Source organism: Barbus barbus (assembly GCF_936440315.1).
Source record: "Barbus barbus genome assembly, chromosome: 45".
In the NCBI taxonomy this organism is placed as follows: Eukaryota; Metazoa; Chordata; class Actinopteri; order Cypriniformes; family Cyprinidae; genus Barbus; species Barbus barbus.
In genome coordinates this window covers 7,189,970-7,210,618 of record NC_136723.1, presented here as the reverse complement: position 1 = coordinate 7,210,618, position 20,649 = coordinate 7,189,970, and the positions used below count along the sequence as shown (strand labels likewise).

At 38.8% G+C, this 20,649-nt stretch overlaps 1 protein-coding gene across 3 annotated transcripts in view; it reads right to left on the bottom strand.

The window, feature by feature from the left end:
* Positions 1–5,882: 5,882 nt before the first annotated feature.
* Positions 5,883–20,649, bottom strand: part of LOC306864368 (ADP-ribosylation factor-like protein 15) — a 53,996-nt gene continuing 39,229 nt past the window's right edge. For all 3 annotated transcript variants that reach the window (XM_079408359.1, XM_079408360.1, XM_079408361.1), the window contains one exon: positions 5,883–7,513. In XM_079408359.1, the coding sequence (XP_079264485.1) occupies positions 7,361–7,513 (153 nt within the window). In that variant the 3' untranslated portion in view covers positions 5,883–7,360. The remainder of the gene's footprint in view (positions 7,514–20,649) is intronic.

The window sequence follows — 20,649 nt, the reverse complement described above, 5'->3', positions numbered from 1 at the left end:
TGGAATGCACAGAGCCATCAAAAGAGGGGTACGCTTCCTCCAACTTCAATGCGCCGAAAGAGTCGAATCAGAGAGGGAACCGAATCTGCCATTAAAAACAATCAGCAATTAAACCCTGGCTTGAGGCTTTGAAACCAGATCACAGAAAGCCGCTATTAGAGACTATCTTTGTTAGTCCTAACATTGCTAAGAAGAGGTTTTCTCACTTGCTGATGGAGAAAGTGTCCCAAATGAGCATGCATGCCTCGTTACCCCAGACAGGCCTGTTTTGATGTCCCAGTGTTGTAAAGCGGACAATGTACATTTTGTCCTTACATTTGACCCTTGTGTTGCAACACAATGCAAAATGGCATTCACTAATGGAGGCAACACAAGCTGCAGCCCTAACTCGTTATAATCAGTCATGGGAACATGTTTGTGGAGGTACAGCGGCGATAGGAATTGCACATTTCTCATGTGCATGAAGGAAAAAAGCAATGCAAAAGGGTCATTGCTTTTCAGACGCATGTGCTTTTGCTTTGAGTGAGTATGGCCTAGTTAAGTTCATTTTCATTTTCATTTCATTGGCTGGGATTCTTGAGCTTCATTGTTTTTTCCTGCATAGTTTTGAGGTTTTTTGGGCTGTTTGGCTTTTTGTAACATGCTGTGTCAGAACAGTAGAAAGAAAACATCCAAAATGCACTTCTAAGTGTTTATTTCATTTGCATCTATAGCCTTAAGTTACTTCAATTACGTAATCTTTTCTCAAAATGAGTCATTTTGAGCCAGAAATCTCCACTTAAATTGCACTTACACATACCGAGTTTTACAGTTTTATTCCTATCTATATTCTGAAGGTTTTCATGTCGTTTGCCAGATTTGATAACATTTCATTCTGAAAAACATGGGTTTTTTTTTTCTTTCTAGCTGTTGACACTGTTTTCCATGGAAGCCTATTTCTGCCACAGGATTAAATAAATAAATAAATAAATATATATATATATATATATATATATATATATATATATATATATATATATATATACACACACACACTCACCGGCCACTTTATTAGGTACATCTGTTCATTTGCTTGGTAAAACAAATTGCTAATCAGCCAATCACATGGCAGCAACTCAATGCATTTAGGCATCTAGATGTGGTGAAGGCGACTTGCTGAAGTTCAAACCGAGCATCAGAAAGGGGAAGAAAGGGTTTAAGTGACTTTGAACGTGGAATAGTTGTTAGTGCCAGACGGGCTGGTCTGAGTATTTCAAAAACTGCTGATCTACTGGGATTTTCACGCATAACCATCTCTAGGGTTTACAGAGAATGGTCCGAAAAAGAGAAAATATCCAGTGAGCGGCAGTTGTGTGGACGAAATGCCTTGTTGATGTCAGAGGTCAGAGGAGAATGGGCAGACTGGTTAGAGATGATAGAAAGGCAACAGTAACTCAAATAACCACTCGTTACAACCAAGGTATGCAGAATACCATCTCTGAACGCACAACACATCGAACCCTGAAGCAGATGGACTACAGCAGCAGAGGACCACACCGGGTGCCGCTCCTGTCAGCTAAGAACAGGAAACGGAGGCTACAATTCACACAGGCTCACCAAAATTGGACAATAGAAGATTGGAAAAACGTTGCCTGGTCTGATGAGTCTCAACTTCTGCTGCGACATTCAGATGGTAGGGTCAGAATTTGGCGTAAAGAACATGAAAGCACGGATCCATCCTGCCTTGTCTCAACGGTTCAGGCTGCTGGTGCTGGTGGTGTAATGGTGTGGGGGATATTTTCTTGGCACACTTAGTACCAATTGAGCATCGTTTAAATGCCACAGCCTTCCTGAGTATTGTTGCTGACCATGTCCATCCCTTTATGACTACAGTGTGCCCATCTTCTGATGGTACTTCCAGCAGGATAATGCACCATGTCACAAAGCTCAAATCATCTCAGACTGGTTTCTTGAACATGACAATGAGTTCACTTTACTCAAATGGCCTCCACAGTCACCAGATCTCAACCCAATAGAGCATCTTTGGGATGTGGTGGAACAGGAGATTCATATCATGGATGTGCAGCCGACAAATCTGCAGCAACTGTGTGATGCTATCATGTCAATATGGACCAAAGTCTCTGAGGAATATTTCCAACACCTTGTTGAATCTATGCCAAGAAGAATTAAGGCAGTTCTGAAGGCAAAAGGGGGTCCAACCCGGTAGTAGCAAGGTGTACCTAATAAAGTCTCTGGTGAATGTATATAAGGTTGTGGCTTTTTTATTTTACACCATTCATATTTTTATTCTCACTATTCTCAGATAAAAGTTGTTTTATATAAACAAAATTCAGATTTTTTTTCTGATAATTCTGAGTTTACATCTCAAAATTCTGTTTTTCATTTTTCTCAAAAAAAAAATTATTTTTTTCATGCAATTCTGAATTTTTTGTTTTTTTTGTTTATTTCTTGCAATTCTCACTGTATTCTGAGATGAATACATCTCACAATTCAGTTTTTTGTTTGTTTGTTTGTTTCCTAAAAAGAATAAAGAACAAAAAAGTTAATTGCAACTTTTTATTTCCCAATTCTGTGATTTTTTTTTTTTTTTATATATATCTTGCAGTTAAAAAGCAGGATCAAGGACATCCAAAATCTCCTCTGTAAATATATTTGACTCTATTATGTCACGAAAACGGAACAAGAATTTTGAGATGTTTTTATACAATGTTTAGATTTCTGTTCTAGAAATATATATAAATTAGTGCATATTTAATTAAATGGTGTCTCATTTGCACATACAAAACATTATATTTTAGAACGTTTTATACAAAAAAAAATTGTAATTGTGAATATAATCAACCAACTGGGGAAGATATGATGATATCTGTTTTTACCCTATTCGCCTTGTCTGAAAGGGAGAGTTCAAACAAAAATTTACTTTGTCATTTTTCTTGAACCTCATGTCAATGAAAGTCAATGACTTTCAAAAGACTTTCATATGGACAAAAACAGTTATATCTCAGAATATATTCTTTTGTTTGTCACAAAGAGTAAAGACTGGGTGAACTATCCCTTTAAGAGCTGCAAAAGAAAGAAACTTTTAAAGAAACTTTCTGAAAATCTGCTGTTGCACAGGTGTGATAGAGAGCAAAGACATTTTAAGAAGATTAGTGCAAGGCTGTCAGACTGACACTGGGGAAAAAGAAGAAAATATTGAAAGTTTGTCTTGCAGACAGCTTTATGGAGTTCTTCAGATATGGTTAAAGTTGAAAGATTAATCCCAAGTGTTCATCTGTCTGCATACTAATATTCGTCTGGTATAGCGTGAGTGAGTCATTTCATATGGTCTCAGGTTATTTTCGATAATGTCTCTTCACCAGACACAATACCCATTACCAAAAGATGGATTTTTCCGAAGTTCATTCTTTCAACAGCTTCATTTGCATTTAATTCTGTCAGAACAGGTTTTGTCAGTCAAATCTGAAAATCAGAGGAATAATTTTCTGTCTGCCCCCAGAAAGCAAAGTCACGGACAATTTCAATGTTGTATTTAGAGATTATCTTGTCTGTGCTGCTTCTTAAATTGTCCTCTGGTCAAGGAGAAATGAGAGAGATTTCCGGATGTCTGCTGTCAACTGAAACTAGAAGAAACTTTCTTTAAAGTCACAGAATAATAATGTGGTCTAGTGACTGTGGTCCAGGTTGCCTGAAGCTTGCATTTAAGCTGTATTTGTCCTAACTCTGTTTTTTGTTTTGTTAAATCCCATGCATCTATAAATGTGTCATTTGACATATTAGCTGGATCTGTTTTTTTTAAGCTCCTGTATGGATATGGATACATTGTTTATTGGATACATGGATATATTAACTTCAGAGCCTGATTTATGGGAATTCCTACAAGCCAATGAAAAGAAACTGCCTCCATCTCATAGTTGGGTGGGTTATGAGGACAGCTGGAAATGACTGTAGATGACTAATCCATAGACAGGGAAACACTATGACTAATAACTCTTGTGCTGATGACCCACAGAGATGCTGGCGTTCCTTACGCTTTAGTCAGTAGTGAGCTCAAAGCCATCCAGATGACCAAAACAAAGGGAAATATCAAAGGAGCCAACTTTATTGATAAATGGGTCAGTGAAATAAATGGATCTGAATTCTGAATTAAAATATATTTTTTATAAATTTGGGGACATGAAGTCAGAAATAAAGGGATAGCATCTTGATATCATGAAGAAAAAAAAGGGAAACTAAAGAATTATTTTCTTGAAAGCAAAACTTGAATGGTTCACACAAAAGGAAAGTTTGCTTAAAATGTTCTCACCCTCAGGCCATCCAAGATGTAAATGAGTTTGTTTCCTCGTCAGATTTGGAGAAATGATCACCAATGGTTCCTCTGCAGTGAATGGGTGCCGTCAGAATGAGAGTCCAAACAGCTGATAAAACCGTCACAATAATCCACAAGTAAACCACTCCAGTCCATCAATTAACATCTTGTGAAGTGAAAAGCTGTGTTTGTAAGAAACAAATCCAACATAAAAGGGTTTTAACTTTAAACTGTCAATTCTGGCCAAAATAAAACCCATAATAACACCTGCTTCAGGGAAAAAGTCCACCTCCTGTTGTCCTCTCACTTCAAAATCCAATTACATATTTGTTTAGAACTGTTTTGGACTGTTTTCACTTACAACCCCAATTCCGGAAATGTTGGGACTTTTTTAAATTTGAATAAAATGAAAACTAAAATAATTTAAAATGACATGAGCCTATATTTTATTCACAATAGAACATAGAGAACAAATGTTTAAACTGAGAAATTTGACTATTTTATGCGCAAAATTAGCTCATTTCAAATATGATGCCTGCTACAGGTCTCAAAATAGTTGGGACGGGGGCATGTTTACCATGGTGTAGCATCTCCTCTTCTTTTCAAAACAGTTTGGAGACGTCTGGGCATCGAGGTTATGAATTTCTAGAGTTTTGGTGTTGAAATTTGGTCCCATTCTTGCCTGATATAGGTTTCCAGCTGCTGAAGAGTTTGTGGTCGTCTTTGACATATTTTTCGTTTAATGATGCACCAAATGTTCTCTATAGGTGAAAGATCTGGACTGTAGGCAGGTCAGTTCAGCACTCGGACTCTTCTACTACGAAGCCATGCAGTTGTAATAGCTGCATTATGTGGTTTTGCATTGTCTTGCTGAAATACACAAGGCCTTCCCTGAAATAGACGTCATCTGGAGGGGAGCATATGTTGCTCTAAAATCTTTATATACCTTTCAGCATTTCATTTAGTGGATAAAAGTGTAAAATTTCTCTGTTTAAACATTTATGTTCTCTATGTTCTATTGTGAATAAAATATTGGCTCATGTGATCCCAACATTTCCGGAATTCGGGTTGTATAAATGGTGGTTGATCTGTGCATATTTGTCTCCTGATTCAGGCAATACACATTTTTTACTGGAGAAAGCAAGCAATTTTATGGACAGAGGACTCGTATTTTAGGCTAGAAACAAATATTTGAAACTAAAAATGTCTTAATGATGGATTTGTTTCTTCCAAACAAGCAGATTTTTGCTTCACAAGATGTTAGCTGATGGACTGGCGTCGTCGTGTGAAGAAGAAACAAACTAATCTATGGTCTGAGGATGAGTATATTTTCAGCTAATTTTCCTTTTTTGTTGAAATACTTTTCCATGATCTTTTACTCATACTTTCTAGAAAAAAAGGCAATAAAGATGTTTTGTTAATATATTAAAATTATTAGCAGAAAAAAGAAAGACAGAAAGCCATATCATAGAGAGGACCCTTGAAGACCTTCCCAACTCTGCGTCAAGGTCTAGATAATTTGTTCTCATCCATTATTCATCAGTCAAAAATGTGAAACATGATATCATCCTATAAGTAAATGACGAAAGACAACATATTTGTCCTTCTTCAGCCTTTATTTTCCATGTCGCTCAGTGGAAATTATGCATAACTACATATAAACAGTGTCAAACATGTGAATGACTTGACGCCACCATGGTAAACGGCTAAAAGTCCACCTAGACATTTTATCTTCCAGTATAAAGACAGGCACATGTCTTTCCAGAGACTAATCTGTAACAAATGTACAAATATTTGAATTACAAAAAGGCAGCTGAATTGGTTCGGAGGGTATAAAATAGTAGATATAAATAAAATCCAAGATGTTGCCCGATTTTGATGATGATTATGTATTCAAGGGGTTTGCTTGCTTTTGGAAATGTGGCTAATGTGGCACATGAATGATTTGGGTAACCCCGGACTGGGCTCTTGCATTCCTTCCTCCTCCAGAAACTCATATAAATGGGACCGCATTGAGACTAGAGGAGGTGTGATGATGCAGAGAGAGTGTGTTACATTCAGGGCCAACAGAAATACAAAAAATTCATATAACGAGATATCCAAACAAGCATATGGTAAATACATCATGCATACAAAATGAAAGGCTGTGTCACGGTTCACCTAAAGGGGCTGATTGTGATTGTAGTGTCTTTGGTGAAAAGAAAGTCAAACCGGTATTATAAGTTTCATTAGGGCTTTGTCAACCATCACCATCCAAGATAAAGAGACAGACGAGCAAAATCCTGGATATGATCAGCTGTGAAATAATACTAGACCAACTTATGAAAACATCAGTGTTCTCAATGATCCCAAATTAAAAATGTGCATTTATAGTCACTCTACAGCTCCAATGGTTCATCAAGTGCGGCTCCATGCAGTTTAGAGATATTATAGAATATTTATTCATTCACGACTGAGGAATCACTCTTCTGTTCACTTCACAGCCACAAATATTTAAAACGGCCTATTTGAAAGACTGTCGTTTGTGAGAACACAATGAAACGTTTGTTTTAAAAATACATTAGCACTCACTTTAAGTACAAACTGGCATATCTCTCTCGCAAACACGCATTCACGCAATCACTCGCACGCTGTGCTAAGAAAACCAACTATAGGGACTACATGACTTCCAGTTGCCCTACGTGACCAAGCATATGATTACATCATCTATTTAGTAGCAATGTGCAACTAGGTCTGTATTAAAAGGACAGATACAACCATTTAACTGAGAATGGTAATCGTGTGTCAAACGCTTGTTCTGGGTTAATACATGTGGTTTGAGAGAAGGTATCAAACTTAAGGGCTGAGGTACCTTCTTTTTCTGCAGATATGCATCCTTACGTGAGGATTTACCATAGTCCATTTTTCCCATGGCTCAATTTGTTTCACCACAGTAACAGAGTTAAAGTAACAATGTAGTTTACACGACGGCCAGGCTCAACCGGGATGTGCTGGCCTGTGGTGAGTTGGCGTTTGGTAGTGTCTGAGGGATGCTGGGATGTCGTCCCCGGGTCATATCCTGCCTGTCTCGTGGTCCTTCTCCTCGAGCAGATAAATGAGCTGACCGAAGCTCTCCTTCACCACATCCATGTTGTCCACCGTGCTGCCCTCCAGAATCCAGCTCTTGCCTCGTGCCAGAGGTTCCAGCTCAAAGTATTTCTTTATCTGTGTGATAAAGAAATAGATTAGTTCGGTGGAGGCATCTTACACTATAAACATGAGGTAAATAAAAAAGAAAAAGAGTTTAAATCTGGTTTAATTCTGATGGGTCGAGAACCATGTGAACAAACCAATGCTAAATGCAAAAGAGAGTGCAAATTCATAGAACAGATTAATGGGATAAATAAAAGGACAAATATTTTGATGTAGGTTGTACATCTAATTAAACTGAAATGTAAATTCATTGGTTACTTGGTAGAAGCAAGTTAAATTAGATGCCAAGATTTTCAAACAATATTTAACCTTTAGCAAAACTCAAAATGAATATCCACTATCATACTGTACATTGTGATGCCTAAATTCTCTTGTAGATTGAGTTTACTTTTTAGTGTGTTATTTTTTTATTTAGACAAAGTTTATCAGTTATTGATCATAACATGACAATAATAATCAATTTAGCAAGATTCAAGATATCAATGCACCCAGCTTTGTAACAACCACAATATGCAATTAGAGGAGGGCGATATACCAATAGACACGATTAATGGTACAAATTTTTCAACTGATAGAGATTTTAGACTATCTTCTCTATCACGGTTACATGCTCATGTGACGTTGCTATGCTACTTGGTCACAAAAACGTACTGTTTGCATGTTTTTGAGTAAGTGTGAACGCTGCCATCCGAACCCTGGTACGAAGCAAACAAGCAGACCGAGACCGCTAAAAAGATAGGTCTCGGTCCGCTTCCAAACGAACTCTGGTGCGGTTCAAATTAAATATGAATGCAACACGTACCAAATGCTTCCATACGAACAAGATGCGACACTATGCGACATGATTTGACGACATGGAATGAATGGTGTATCTAAAACAAAATGAGCAGAGGGCAAACATAGAGCAACGAGGAGGTAAAATGCCTTTTATGAGGTCTTCTTGAGTTCGCAGGTGGTAAAAATAAAATAATGTACACACAACTATGAGCGCGCTTAGTCCAGCAGACGGCATTACATGTATTCTGCACCCGCAACGCCGCTTTAAGTCGGACACACCTATTGTTCGGTAAGTTCCGTTATGAAATATACATAATTCAACCCAACCAATCAGGTTGTGAAAATACAACTATGCCTTTAGATTTGGTATCTTTGGGTGCAATGTCAAAAATGCCAGTGTGAATGCTAAGCAGACCAGGACCAAATGTATCATTTTCTTTTTTGGTCTGGATCAAACAAACCAGAGAACCGAACTACAAGTGTGAACACACCCTTAATCAAACAACAAGAGAGAAAATCTCTCACTGCTCTTGACTAAATAACTTTTGGAACTTTAATAAAAAGGAATATATATTTAAATTACACAGAGAATAATATGCAGTGTTTTTATACATTTGATTACTTTATTCAATGTATGCAGCATTGCTTACTTATATGTTCTACTGTAGTTTATTGTCCTATTGCTTGTAATTAGTTATTTATTCATTTTTTATAGCTGACTGATTACTTGTCTTCAGTGAGCTTGAGTTTATTTATTTACTTAGGCTAGTATTAGTTTGTGATATTGACACTGGTGACAAGAATTATGAAATTTCTATGGTATAAAAAATGTTGGTATTTACCAGAGCTTATTTACCGTGAAATAAAATTACTCATTGTGATAAAAGATTTTGGTCAAATCGCCCACCCCTATGTCCATAAAAATGAATTATTAGCTGCCATGACCATGAAGCTGTAGAAACATCTAAATTGATAATATTGTTGGTTCTTGGTTCATTTGGATTGGTTCATTGTTGGTTCATTTGGATCACCATGTGATGTCCAATAGAAAATATTTCATCCTGAACTGCTGCTGTAATTGACCTCATTTACAAATGAGACATGAATCAAATCTGCAACACATTAGCTTATATGCTAACAAATGCTGTATTGGAGTTAGCATGACTGGCTAGTTAACAAGACTGCTAGCATGTGTTGCTTACAGTTTTTATCTAATTATCTAACTAATATACTAGCACTGTACTGAAAATCCAGTTTGTAGATTAAACAAGAGTTTTTAACGAACATTTGGCTGGGGTTGTTATTTTGGAACAAGTTTCCCCTATTGATCAATAATAATGCAGGATAAATTGTATCTGTAAATATTCAGCCTGTAAACGAGTTCCAAAATAAAACAACTAGATCTTTATTCTACTGAAGTTAGAAAGTATGAGGTATCAGCCAAGAAATTCCAATGTATTAGCCAGGGGAATATGAGGACAAACTTGTAGTACTAGCGCCAGTCCTTTTCAACGGGGCAGAAATGGGAGGGGAGACAGGAATGTGCGCACTGCACTGATCAGTGTTTGCTATGGTAGATGATGTGGAGGAAAACTTGAGGTAACAGCAATTTCCAAGGCAACAATTGAAAGCAACAAACACATATTTCAACAAGAGCTATTTCCATGCTTGAAGCCCTTCAGGAAAGGGCTACAACCACCTTATTGAAAATTAAAACAGCCAGGTGTAACATGTACAGTGGTCCCAAAAGTCATTTGGAAACTTCTGGATACAAAACAACAATTAAAGGGATAGTTGTGGTGAGGGGTGGCGGGGGTTTTTAACAAAGGCCTTCTGAAGCAAATCAATGCAATTGAGTAAAACAATACCCATATTTAAAACTTTATAAAACTGTAATCTCGAGCTTCCACTGACTGTCATATGTGTGTTCACTAGAGAATGGCGTAGGCGTAGCGTAAGCTCTGGTGAGAATAAACTAGTCTCGTGAGAACCAAGTTTTGTTTACAGCAAAGGAAAACCAGTCTCCTCTTATATCGAAATCCTTCGACATTTTTCTTTACAAATCCTTGTTTTGTTTTGCTCACTCCTCTGCGCTTCTACGTTTGTCACTTCTCATTGGAGCTTACACTACATCTTTTGCTGGAGCGCCACTCTCTCGTGAATGCGCGTACTACAGCTAGCGGTAGCTAGAGATGACATTTTATAAAGTGTGTAAAAATATCCATATTTAAAAAAACGCATCGATTCGCTTCAGAAGACCTTTATTCACCCAGCAGAGCCATGTGGAGCACTATTTATGATGGATGGATGCACTTTTATGGGCTTTAAAATCTCAACCACTATTCACCGCCATTATAAAGCTTGGAAGAGCTTTTTTAATATAACTCTGATTGTATTCATCTAAAAGAAGAAAGTCATATACACCTAGGATGGCTTGAGGGTGAGTAAATCAAGGGGTAATTTTCATTTTTGGGTGAACTATACCTTTAATATGTCTGAGTGTCATTGCGTTAGATTCTCAACACTTTTTGAGCAATTTCTGTGTCCTGTCAGAGTAACCACAGGTGTATTTTTCTACTTTAACTATTAACTATTACCAAGTATTCAAATTTTCATAATATTGAAAAAGCAATTTAGTTTTGCTGATTTCTCTTTATAATAAATAACACTTTGTACAATATGTTTGTTTTATATTGCAAAGAAATCTATCCATAATTCATCTGGCTTAAATTTAGGGTTTGCTGCATGTTTTAACATTCATCAGTAAGAACTTAAAGGGATAACAAAATTGGGCCCATTTTATGGACATAACATTTATAAAATATCTTTTGTGTATACAGAGGGAAAAAAGTACTGGTTTAAAATATCAAGAGCAAATGGTGACAGAATTATCATTATAGGTTGAACTAGCATGATGCCAAAAAAAACTTGACCTTCGCATCTAAACATCCAAAAATGTCCCTGTCAAAGTGATTTCTCCCCTCCAGCTCCTAATTTATGCTTGTACCCAAATCGTTGACCTCTGACTTCGGGGGACATAAAGAAGCCCAGAATAAATATAGAGTAAGCCACTAGCACAGGTGTAAAAAGTGAAGGCTGAGAGGCTAAATCATTTCAAATGCTGCACTCACATCATTCCTAACACAAAATAAACACACTATATTTTTCTCTTGTTTTGGCTGTGTTTCTGGAAGCCAGCCCGTCTCGTCACCTGATTGGCTCAGCCCCAAACCTCCCCGCTGTGGAGAAAGACCACCCCACTGGGAGCACTTTGTGAAGCCTGGCCTGTGATTCCACGTTTAAACTCACAGCGCTGAAATATATGGCATCAGTGTCACATCTAGGAAAACTCGGAGCTTAACTGACAGCCAGCGGGAAGGGGCCAAAAAAAGTTGTTGGAATTTTATACTTCCCTTTGAGAGTGCAATGAGAGGAAAAAAATAAATTAAATAATCAAACAAAACAACCTTTGAGCCAAAGCTTTCCTATTATGCCAAGAATGTTGATTAAGATTTCCCTGTCTGGGACTTCATTGCTACAAAATTACACAATGCTGCTGCTTCGAAGAGCAAGAACAATCTTGGACTGCAAAGCCATATTTGTCCATTGTTTCACAGTGAAACCTATCCAGACTTGAAAAAGCAAAAGTAACATTCACAGAAGACAGGAGGTTTAGGATGGTCTGCCAGTGACGTTCAGGAAAAGTACTTAAAAAGATGATACAGACTGATACAGAATGTTGGTATGTCTGACGACAGCTGATGCAGTAGAATGTGTATCATCTCTAAATTGCGCAATGGCTAAAAAAAAAACTAGGCAGAAGGAATGGGTCAGAATGAATGACTTTGGGTGGTGCTTATACCTTGTTCACACGTATATGAAAAAATTGTAAATAGAAAAGCATTTTTCGTCATGCGTTTAAAAAAAAAATTAAAATCTTGTCCACACTGCACTACACTCTCCTATCATAAAGTCAAAAACACCAAAAAATAAGAATCTTAAAAAAACATCGCCTGCATTATTTTATTTTTTTATATAATTTTAACAAAACCTTCATGGCCACCATAATATTTAGTCATATGAATATCTGAACATGCTAAATTTGCAAAACATGCATATTTTGCAACGCATGTATGCTGAGAAAATGGCATTTTTGTACTACATCTCAATCGAATTTAGATCAGTGATGAAAACAGAGAAAATACAGGATTGTTGTTTCTGCTTCTTCACCATGTTTTGATTCAGGGATTCTATCAGGGAAACATCTAACAGTGGAAACAAACAAAGCCGGAAAACTGCGTTTATGGAAGAGACAGAGTTAAGAACATTTTGGCAATGTGTACTGATATAGCAGTGTGATCATTAAACAATTGTAGGCTCACTTGTAAACGTCATCGAAGAGAGCTGAGAGCATTTTTCTATTGTGGTCAGAATCCTTCCTGACGAATTCCAGCACATTTTTATAAACAACTGTTGCCATGCGCAAATGGTGCTCTTGATGTGTTCCAAAATTTGTTTCACGTGTTCACACACATCAAGGAAAACAGCATTTTGAAGTGTTTTCCGAAACCTCTGTTTTCAGTGAACTAATGTTTACATGTGGATGGGAGGCCAAAACACAGTGAAAACTCAACGTTTCCAGAAAAAATCCATTTGTTTTGAATGGGATTTTAATTAGTGTGCTGTTAACGCAGACATTTATTTAAAAGCAGATGCAATTATGTTCTGCCAATCAAAGCTGGTGAAAATGTAAATGATTTGCACAATGCAAAACAGAACATAGTCCAATAAATAATATAAACAAAACAATTGACAAAGTCGACGATTCAACCATTGAATTAATCTTAAATATAAAAGGATATCTAAATGTATCTATGGATAATAGTATCAGCACACAAATATGATTACCCAAATTTAGGCGTGCATTCCTACTGAAAAACCTTTGGTAAGCCCAAGATGAAGCTAACCTCAGGACATTGCGAGGCTCACATGGCGCCAACTAAATCTGCACGTTCTCCAAGCCAGATTGGCTTTTACACCTGGTTTACTGCAGATCTCTCTCTTTAAGACATATTTGGATATGAAGCCTTTCCGGGGTCAGTGGGATAAACCCTTACTGGAGACAAGCCGTGACTAAATCACTTTGTCAGAGACCTGACTGCCGATGCCCTTGCACAAAGTCAGAAGCTCACAGGTTCCAGGTCAGGGGCCGTGAACAAGCCTCTTGGCCTGTGCGCTTTCATAGTGTGTCTGCCTGGTCATAGAGCAGATTTACAGTAACTCAATTTGCGTAAAGCTTGACGGTTCACATCTGGATTTGCAACACGATAAAAAAGGAGCTGGGATTGAGTTAATTAACTGCAGCATTGCAGTACCTCAAGGTCTCTTGCTGGTCACACTAGCCAACCGCCAATCAGTTGTCCTCTAGCCCTGTGCATTTGGGTGGACTGACCTTCACTTGAGGAACTCGCCCACAAAGAAAGAACTTAAACCCACAGACGCACCGCCTAAGGCAGTGACAGGTGACCTGCCAGCGAGCCCTCATCAACAAACCTGCTCAAACTATGATCCATCTGCTATCCATCAGACTCTGAACTTCGTATGCTTAACCACACACACAGACCCACCTGCAGCCCTGCTCCCCAAAAAGGGAGAAATTCCCAAATGGAAGTGCTAATTTCTTGAGCATACTGCAAGTGTTACCATTGGGAGAGTCGTTTCGAGGATCATATCACAGTGAGTTTCTAAAGATAGGAATGCGTAAGCATTGTGATATTAATCAGGTTCGGAGAGAAAAACATGACAAATTTTCGGTCCAAAGATGGAGTTGAAGGAGACCGCTATAAAAAAACGGTGGAGAGCACACCTCCTCCCCCAACTGCTGAGACTCTGTCCAGTTGTTTTGCGGAGCTCTAGTTTCTGTTATTCATGTGTTAAATCAGGTTCATTCCACAGCAAACCACAGCAGTTCCATGGGCCCCCTCTATTCACATACTGGAGGCTGCACTCCCTTTCTGAAGAGATTTCCTCATATTAATAAATGGAACAGTATTTCATGCAGGGCAACGAAGGCCCTGTCGCTGGGGATTCCTCAGTGAAGAAACATTCCTGACAAAGTAGCTCAGAACAAGAGCTTCAGCCAAAATCGTGTTCAACTTTCAAAACAAAAAGTGCTGGCCAAGCAATATGGGTATACATGTGCATGTATTAGAGGTGTATACATGTGCGTTATGTATTGCTTAATCTCTCTTGACAGGAACGTCTTTGCAAATCTAGAACATGAACAAAGAGACAAAGCTGCAACAGACAGATAGTTTACACTGTCAAATCTGGTGCAGAACAAAATGTATTACACTCACTGGATCTCTCCGTGCACCTGAAATGAAAAAGCGCCATCTGCTCCGATGCCATGACCGTCAACCCCAAACAATAACTTCCCGTCGTCATGACTAGTATTGGTTAGCTCTTATGTAAGCATGTGTTTGAGTTACGGCGATGACTGAAGTGAAGTTCAGAGTTCTCATAACTCACCGAGTCTGGCTCCAGAACATTAGGAACATATTAAAAGGAGCTGAACCTGGCCCCCTGCATATTTTCAACAACACTTTACCTAAACATAATCCCAACCGGGAGCCCCAAGCCATATCAGTGGTGATTCATAGACAAAAATTCCATCTTGATACTACCCCAGCAGACAGTCATCCATATGCTATTTCACTTTCCTTTACACGTTCACACCCTTCTAGCGTGACACGCTCAGATGCAAATGTTAGGCAAGGCCTGCTGTTCAGACTCAAAAGACTGCAAATAAAATTGGTTAAAAATAACCCGATTGTAACTGTTGCTTCATGAGAGACGTGACTCAATTAGAGTGGATGTTGCAGGCCAAATGTGGTCTGCAATTGTAAAATTAGTCTATTACAAGATGAGCAATCTGGTGCGCCTTTTCAACAAATCAGACATGTGCCCATTCTTGAAAAACTGTGGATCAGAAAAAACAGTTCCATACCAGCCCTAAATGATTGCCGGTCTAGAATCAGTAATCTGCTATCAAAGACTATAGAATACCCAAGACATGTCATTAGTATAGTTGTGAATGGAAAAAAATGCAACGCTCAATATGGGCGCTCTAATGAAGGAAGCCCCACCTTCTAAATAAAAGAGCCAATCGCTAATCTGTAAAGACATTGCGTCACTGCAGCTGCTGTTAAAAGTCTTGGTTGCTAAAGAAACAGTCAGCGTTCTGAGACGTGCGCTTAGGACTGCGTATGCATACTGGCTGGTCTAGCAAAAGAAAACATTTATGAGTTTGTCAAATTCATTGGTGATTTTAAATATGAAAATTAATCGTAAGCTTGGTGAACAGTTTTGGAGAATTTAATGTTTTCCCATTCAAAAAGATAGGAGCTGCACTTGCATGCACGAAAGGCGTTCCAAAGATGGCCGCTGAGTGAAATGACTTTGCTACTATGTCATGGAACGGGGTGCATAAAAAAAGTGTAGTCACCAGGTTAACCATCAAGTTGCCCTGTGTTTCTACACTGCTGCCCGTTTAGCCCCGCCCACAGATTCGCACACACAGTAGTTAAATGGCAAGAGTGACAAACGCAGGTCTACGCAAAAACCAAATGATAAAATTAATTTGATGAACTTTATTTTTAATGAAGTGCCAGACCGCGTCAGTAAGAACTTCATTTTACCACAGATTCATTTACAAACAAAGATTGAAACTAAAAGACGATGCTGTGCCGACAATATTGGATCCGATGTCGGACCACACAATTGTGAGTAACTGCTTTTATTATGTGGTCACTATTGCTTTGCCTGTTATTACAGATTGTTTGATATACTGAGTATTTATGCATTTTTAACTTAAATCCCAGCAGCGTCCATCTATGAAGGATGTAGGCTGTCAAACATACACAAATGTTAGCCAATCATAGCAGTAGGTGTTTACTTCTGAGTCAACAATCCGCCATGCCTATTCAAACAGAGCGTTCTGATAAGGGGGGTCAAAACATTACAGAAAATAGCCTATTTCTTCTAAATTATGTTTTTTTTTATGTAAAAATCTTGATAAAATTATAAGCGGATCTCAGAGAACAGTACAAAATAAAAAAGGCAGTTCATTACCTCTTTAACATTTGCAGTAAGGAGTAGTTCTGTCTGAACTCTGCAACAACAAAAACTCTACAACAACAAGAATTTCAGCTCATGATGCTCTCCTAGCAAGCTAATCTGCGAATCAGATGTGTTAAATAAGAGAGACAATCAAAATCTGCAGAGTGCTGAGTTCCCAGGATCAGGACTGAAATCTACTGTTGTACATATAGGGCTATACGGAAAGTATCCAGCCATGTAATATGAAAAAGAGACTTTTATCAAAGAATATACAAGATACGAAAAACTGTACATAGGACAATGGCGCCTCAGTCTCCTTCAAAGGTGATTTTAGTTTTGGGAAAAGCCAGAAGTCGCAGGGTGCCAAATTTGGGCTATACAGTAGGTAGGGCCCTATGATTTCCACGATGCAGAAAACGCAGACGGAATCACAAAATACAAACATAAAAATGGAATTTACTGTATAATGCAGAATGTCATAGAATTTGCCAAATTTTGGATAAGTAAATCAATCAAAATGCAATACGAACTGTCTGTGAATATCACGCCACAAAAACACTATTTAATGTGAATCCTGCATGTTCTTCGCATCTCTTTGTGAATGAATGGCGCATGTGTGGAGTTTCGTTTACTACACACACTGAAGCCCGTGTGACACTCATGGTGTTTTCAGCCTGTACCGCTTCAATATATGACTACATAATCTCAACATAATCTCCAGAACTGCATGTTTTGGCAAAAAACTCTGCACGAGACATGATGCATAGACGAGCGCGTTGTCGTGATGAAGCTGCCAATCACCAGTTGCCCATAGCTGTGGCTGTTTTCGTCAAATTGCATCTCTCATCTCATATTTTTCATATTACATGGCTGAATATTTTCCGGACAGCCCTCGTGGTTTGAAGAGATATTGGAGAATTTGCAAAGGATTAAGAAAGGACTAATGAGGAGATATGCCAAAAAAATCTAAATGCTGAGTTGCATTAAAAATCTTTAATCAGACATCAGCATTCAGTGCTCAAGTCATTGGAAACTTGGACGTGGCCAAGAATCAGCACTATTTCTGAAGTAAAGCAATGTGGGTTGATTAAGGGACACTGGGTTCTGCTAAAAAATGGTTTGTGTTGCTCACACATGGTGGTGTCTTAGACACATCCCCTGGATCTCCTCTGTCAATGCTTCTGAGCTGTTGCAGCACTGCCTTGCTTGTACAGTCTGCTCAGACAGCGGGCATCATCTGCCAGACTGTACGTAACGCGTCTGTTCAAAGTGCAGAGGAAAGAACACTAATAGCCATCATGAAACTACAAGATGTTCCACCACATGATGTTTCCCTGGGAAATGCTTTGTACACCACAATAAATGACTTACTGTGATCTCAATGACAACTTGTTCTTTGGTTTACGTGCTGTAATCTCGATAAAGCACATTGTCCAAAAACCACACAATTGGACTGCAAGAATTTGGATCTACTGCATCATCTATCCAGGATCCATGACCATATGGTCTTCAAGCAGATGGCTGCTGCTTGTTCAGACACTGGGCACTGCCACCAGACAGAAGTACTCCATGTGGCAGCACCAGTGACCTCTCTCAGCAGAATGCCCTGAGTCAGGCTGCCAGCCGAGACACACAATAACGTCTGGCCAGCATGTTTCTTTCGAGGCCAGACAGAATACAGAGTCCACCCAGCCAGACAGTTCTACCACAGTTCAGTTTCCTTCAGGCACACAAGATGGCCTTTGTCTTCACATCTCAAACACATCTTTCAGGACGAGGAAAAATTCCTCCCCCAAGAAAACATTCAATTGATGGCACCTGATAGCAATGAGGACTTCTATAAGATTTCCTCACCCAGTGTATTTTAGAGATTCACAACAATCCACTCAGGACTAGTTACATAAAGTGCCTTAAGGTATGTTGTCCATCTTATTGCTCAGTGTTGGCCAACAACACGGTGAGATTCAATTCCATTGTATAGCTAAATGAATTTGGCGAGCAAGCAATGTCCAGGAATGAGAGTATCCTTGAGCAAACAGGGTGTGTGAGTATCGAAAATGAGAATAGCAAAAGGGTCAGTGAGGACATGTGAGGAGCAGATAAGCCAAACACCAAACAGGTTTGTTTTCCAGCTCTCTCTGTAAGGAAAGCCAAGTAAAATGGTACCTGCATGCATTAGTGGACGGGACTCGAAGACATCTGTCATCAGAAACAGGTCCCGTTCTGGAGCTTGCGGGTCTGTGTGCGTCTCCCACTCATGTTGGTTCTGTGTGCATCCATCTCTATCAGTCATAACTTTATTAGAGCCAGATGTTACGGGTGCCCTGTCTACTTCCAGAGCAGTGGTAATTTTATTATTACTCTAAATCACAACCCAGTGAGATCAGCCACGGTAGAAGGGGAGGGGGTCTAGGTCATGCAGGGGAAAACCGGGCGGTTCTTTTAAAGGTAAGACATTGACCCCTTCCATTATCGCATGGGGGGAGCTGCTTCCAAAGAGCAGATGGGGAGATGGGGGCAGTAAATTACACCGGTGACTGTGACTCTGCTGGGTAGAGTTTCAACTGCCAAGCCCTTACATTTGAGGACCACAGAGCTCCAGGGGTACCATATATCAAAGAGACAAGCGTCTCTTAAGCATGAGGAAGGGATTTAAAAAGTACACACACACCTGTAATAGTCAACATTAGAGTGTTGGTTTGAAACAAAGTCAACATTTCCTTATAATTGTAAGACTGGTTTAGAAAAGCACCGTAACTCTATCTAAATGAGTTTTTCTGGTGATCGAAGCCAAATTATGTCAAATTAGACAAATGCCAATATGGACAGGATATGCGAGCTCCAAAACAATGAGCAAAACTATGCAAAGAAACCAGACAATATTAAATATAGGATGAAACTTTAGTATATAAAGCTTAAAAGGTGGCTTGAAACAGAAACCCTATTTATATTCACTCTATGTTCATTTCATGCATAGGTTTCTTTTTTAGAACTTGTAAATTTCAATCTAAAGCACTTCTGTTAAATTGAAACTTTAATAAATATATGAATACATTTCAGTGTTTAACATTTTTGTTTACTTTTGCACAAACTATTCTGGATTGCCACTTCATGTCCAATGTCAACCTGTGTTCAGAAGCGAAAGCAGTCAAGAGCCACTGGTCTAAATCATGGGGTTCATTAGACTCCAGTACCTTTGCAAAATCAAAATAAGAAAGAAGATAGAGAGGGGGAAGGAGCAAAAATGGACAGCACCAATCTTTCCCACAGCAAGTAACATGAGAGACTGAGGAAGGGGTGTAAAGCCAGACAGACACCCAGACAGTGGAGTGAGTCTGTGTGTGCGTGTGGTATGAGGGAGAATGGTGTTTGTCCTGCTGATCAGACACTGGCCTTGGCACCCAGTGCTGAAAACCATGCCAATGTCGGCTGAGCAAATTCCGAGCCCCCGAGGAAAACAACAAACGGGTCTGTTGTTCGGACCCAGATTGCTGTGTGACCACGAAGGACACAGATTCCAGGTCTGTACAGACTGAACTGAGCCGGTCTCTCACATCACTTCTTGGATCTAGTCTTTTGTTAACGTGCTAACTGAATAGTATTAACTGCCTTACTGGCTTTTCTCTTCTAGATCTTCATCAATTTTTGTGTTGTCACAACTTTTCTCCATCCATTTGGCTTTGGACTGTCAACAGTGCAGTGATTTGATGACAGATTTCCAGATCTGCAAGAAATGAAACTCTCCGTTCCCTTTCAAATCGCATTAATCAAAATTTGCTTTGTATAGTTACATTTGTCCCCTTAAGCAACCTTAATTGCAGCCTCTGGTCAACTTGGCACACAAGAAGGAGAGAATTATACATTATTTGTCATGTGGTTGTTGAGACAGTCATGCCTTGGTTTATTCAGTTTTGGTACAGTAGGTCCCTACTGCCACATTTTTAATCACTTGTATTATTCTCACACTCAAACATCTCAACAGGTCCTAAATAAGCTTTTTCGTCTCATCTTCATAAAGAGCAGAGGAAAACATAATCATAAATCTAGCAGTCAACACAAATGGGTTCTCTTGAAATTCACTTTTTTTTCTCAGTTTCTCCTGCGTCATATATGCAAGACAGAAATTTGACACTTGACCAATTCCAATTCAAACACAGTTGGGCAAAGCTGTGTGCTTATCATAACCACATACAGTGTTTAGTGATCTGTGAAATTTTTTTTTCAAATTTGACTAGTCATTGGGTTGTCTG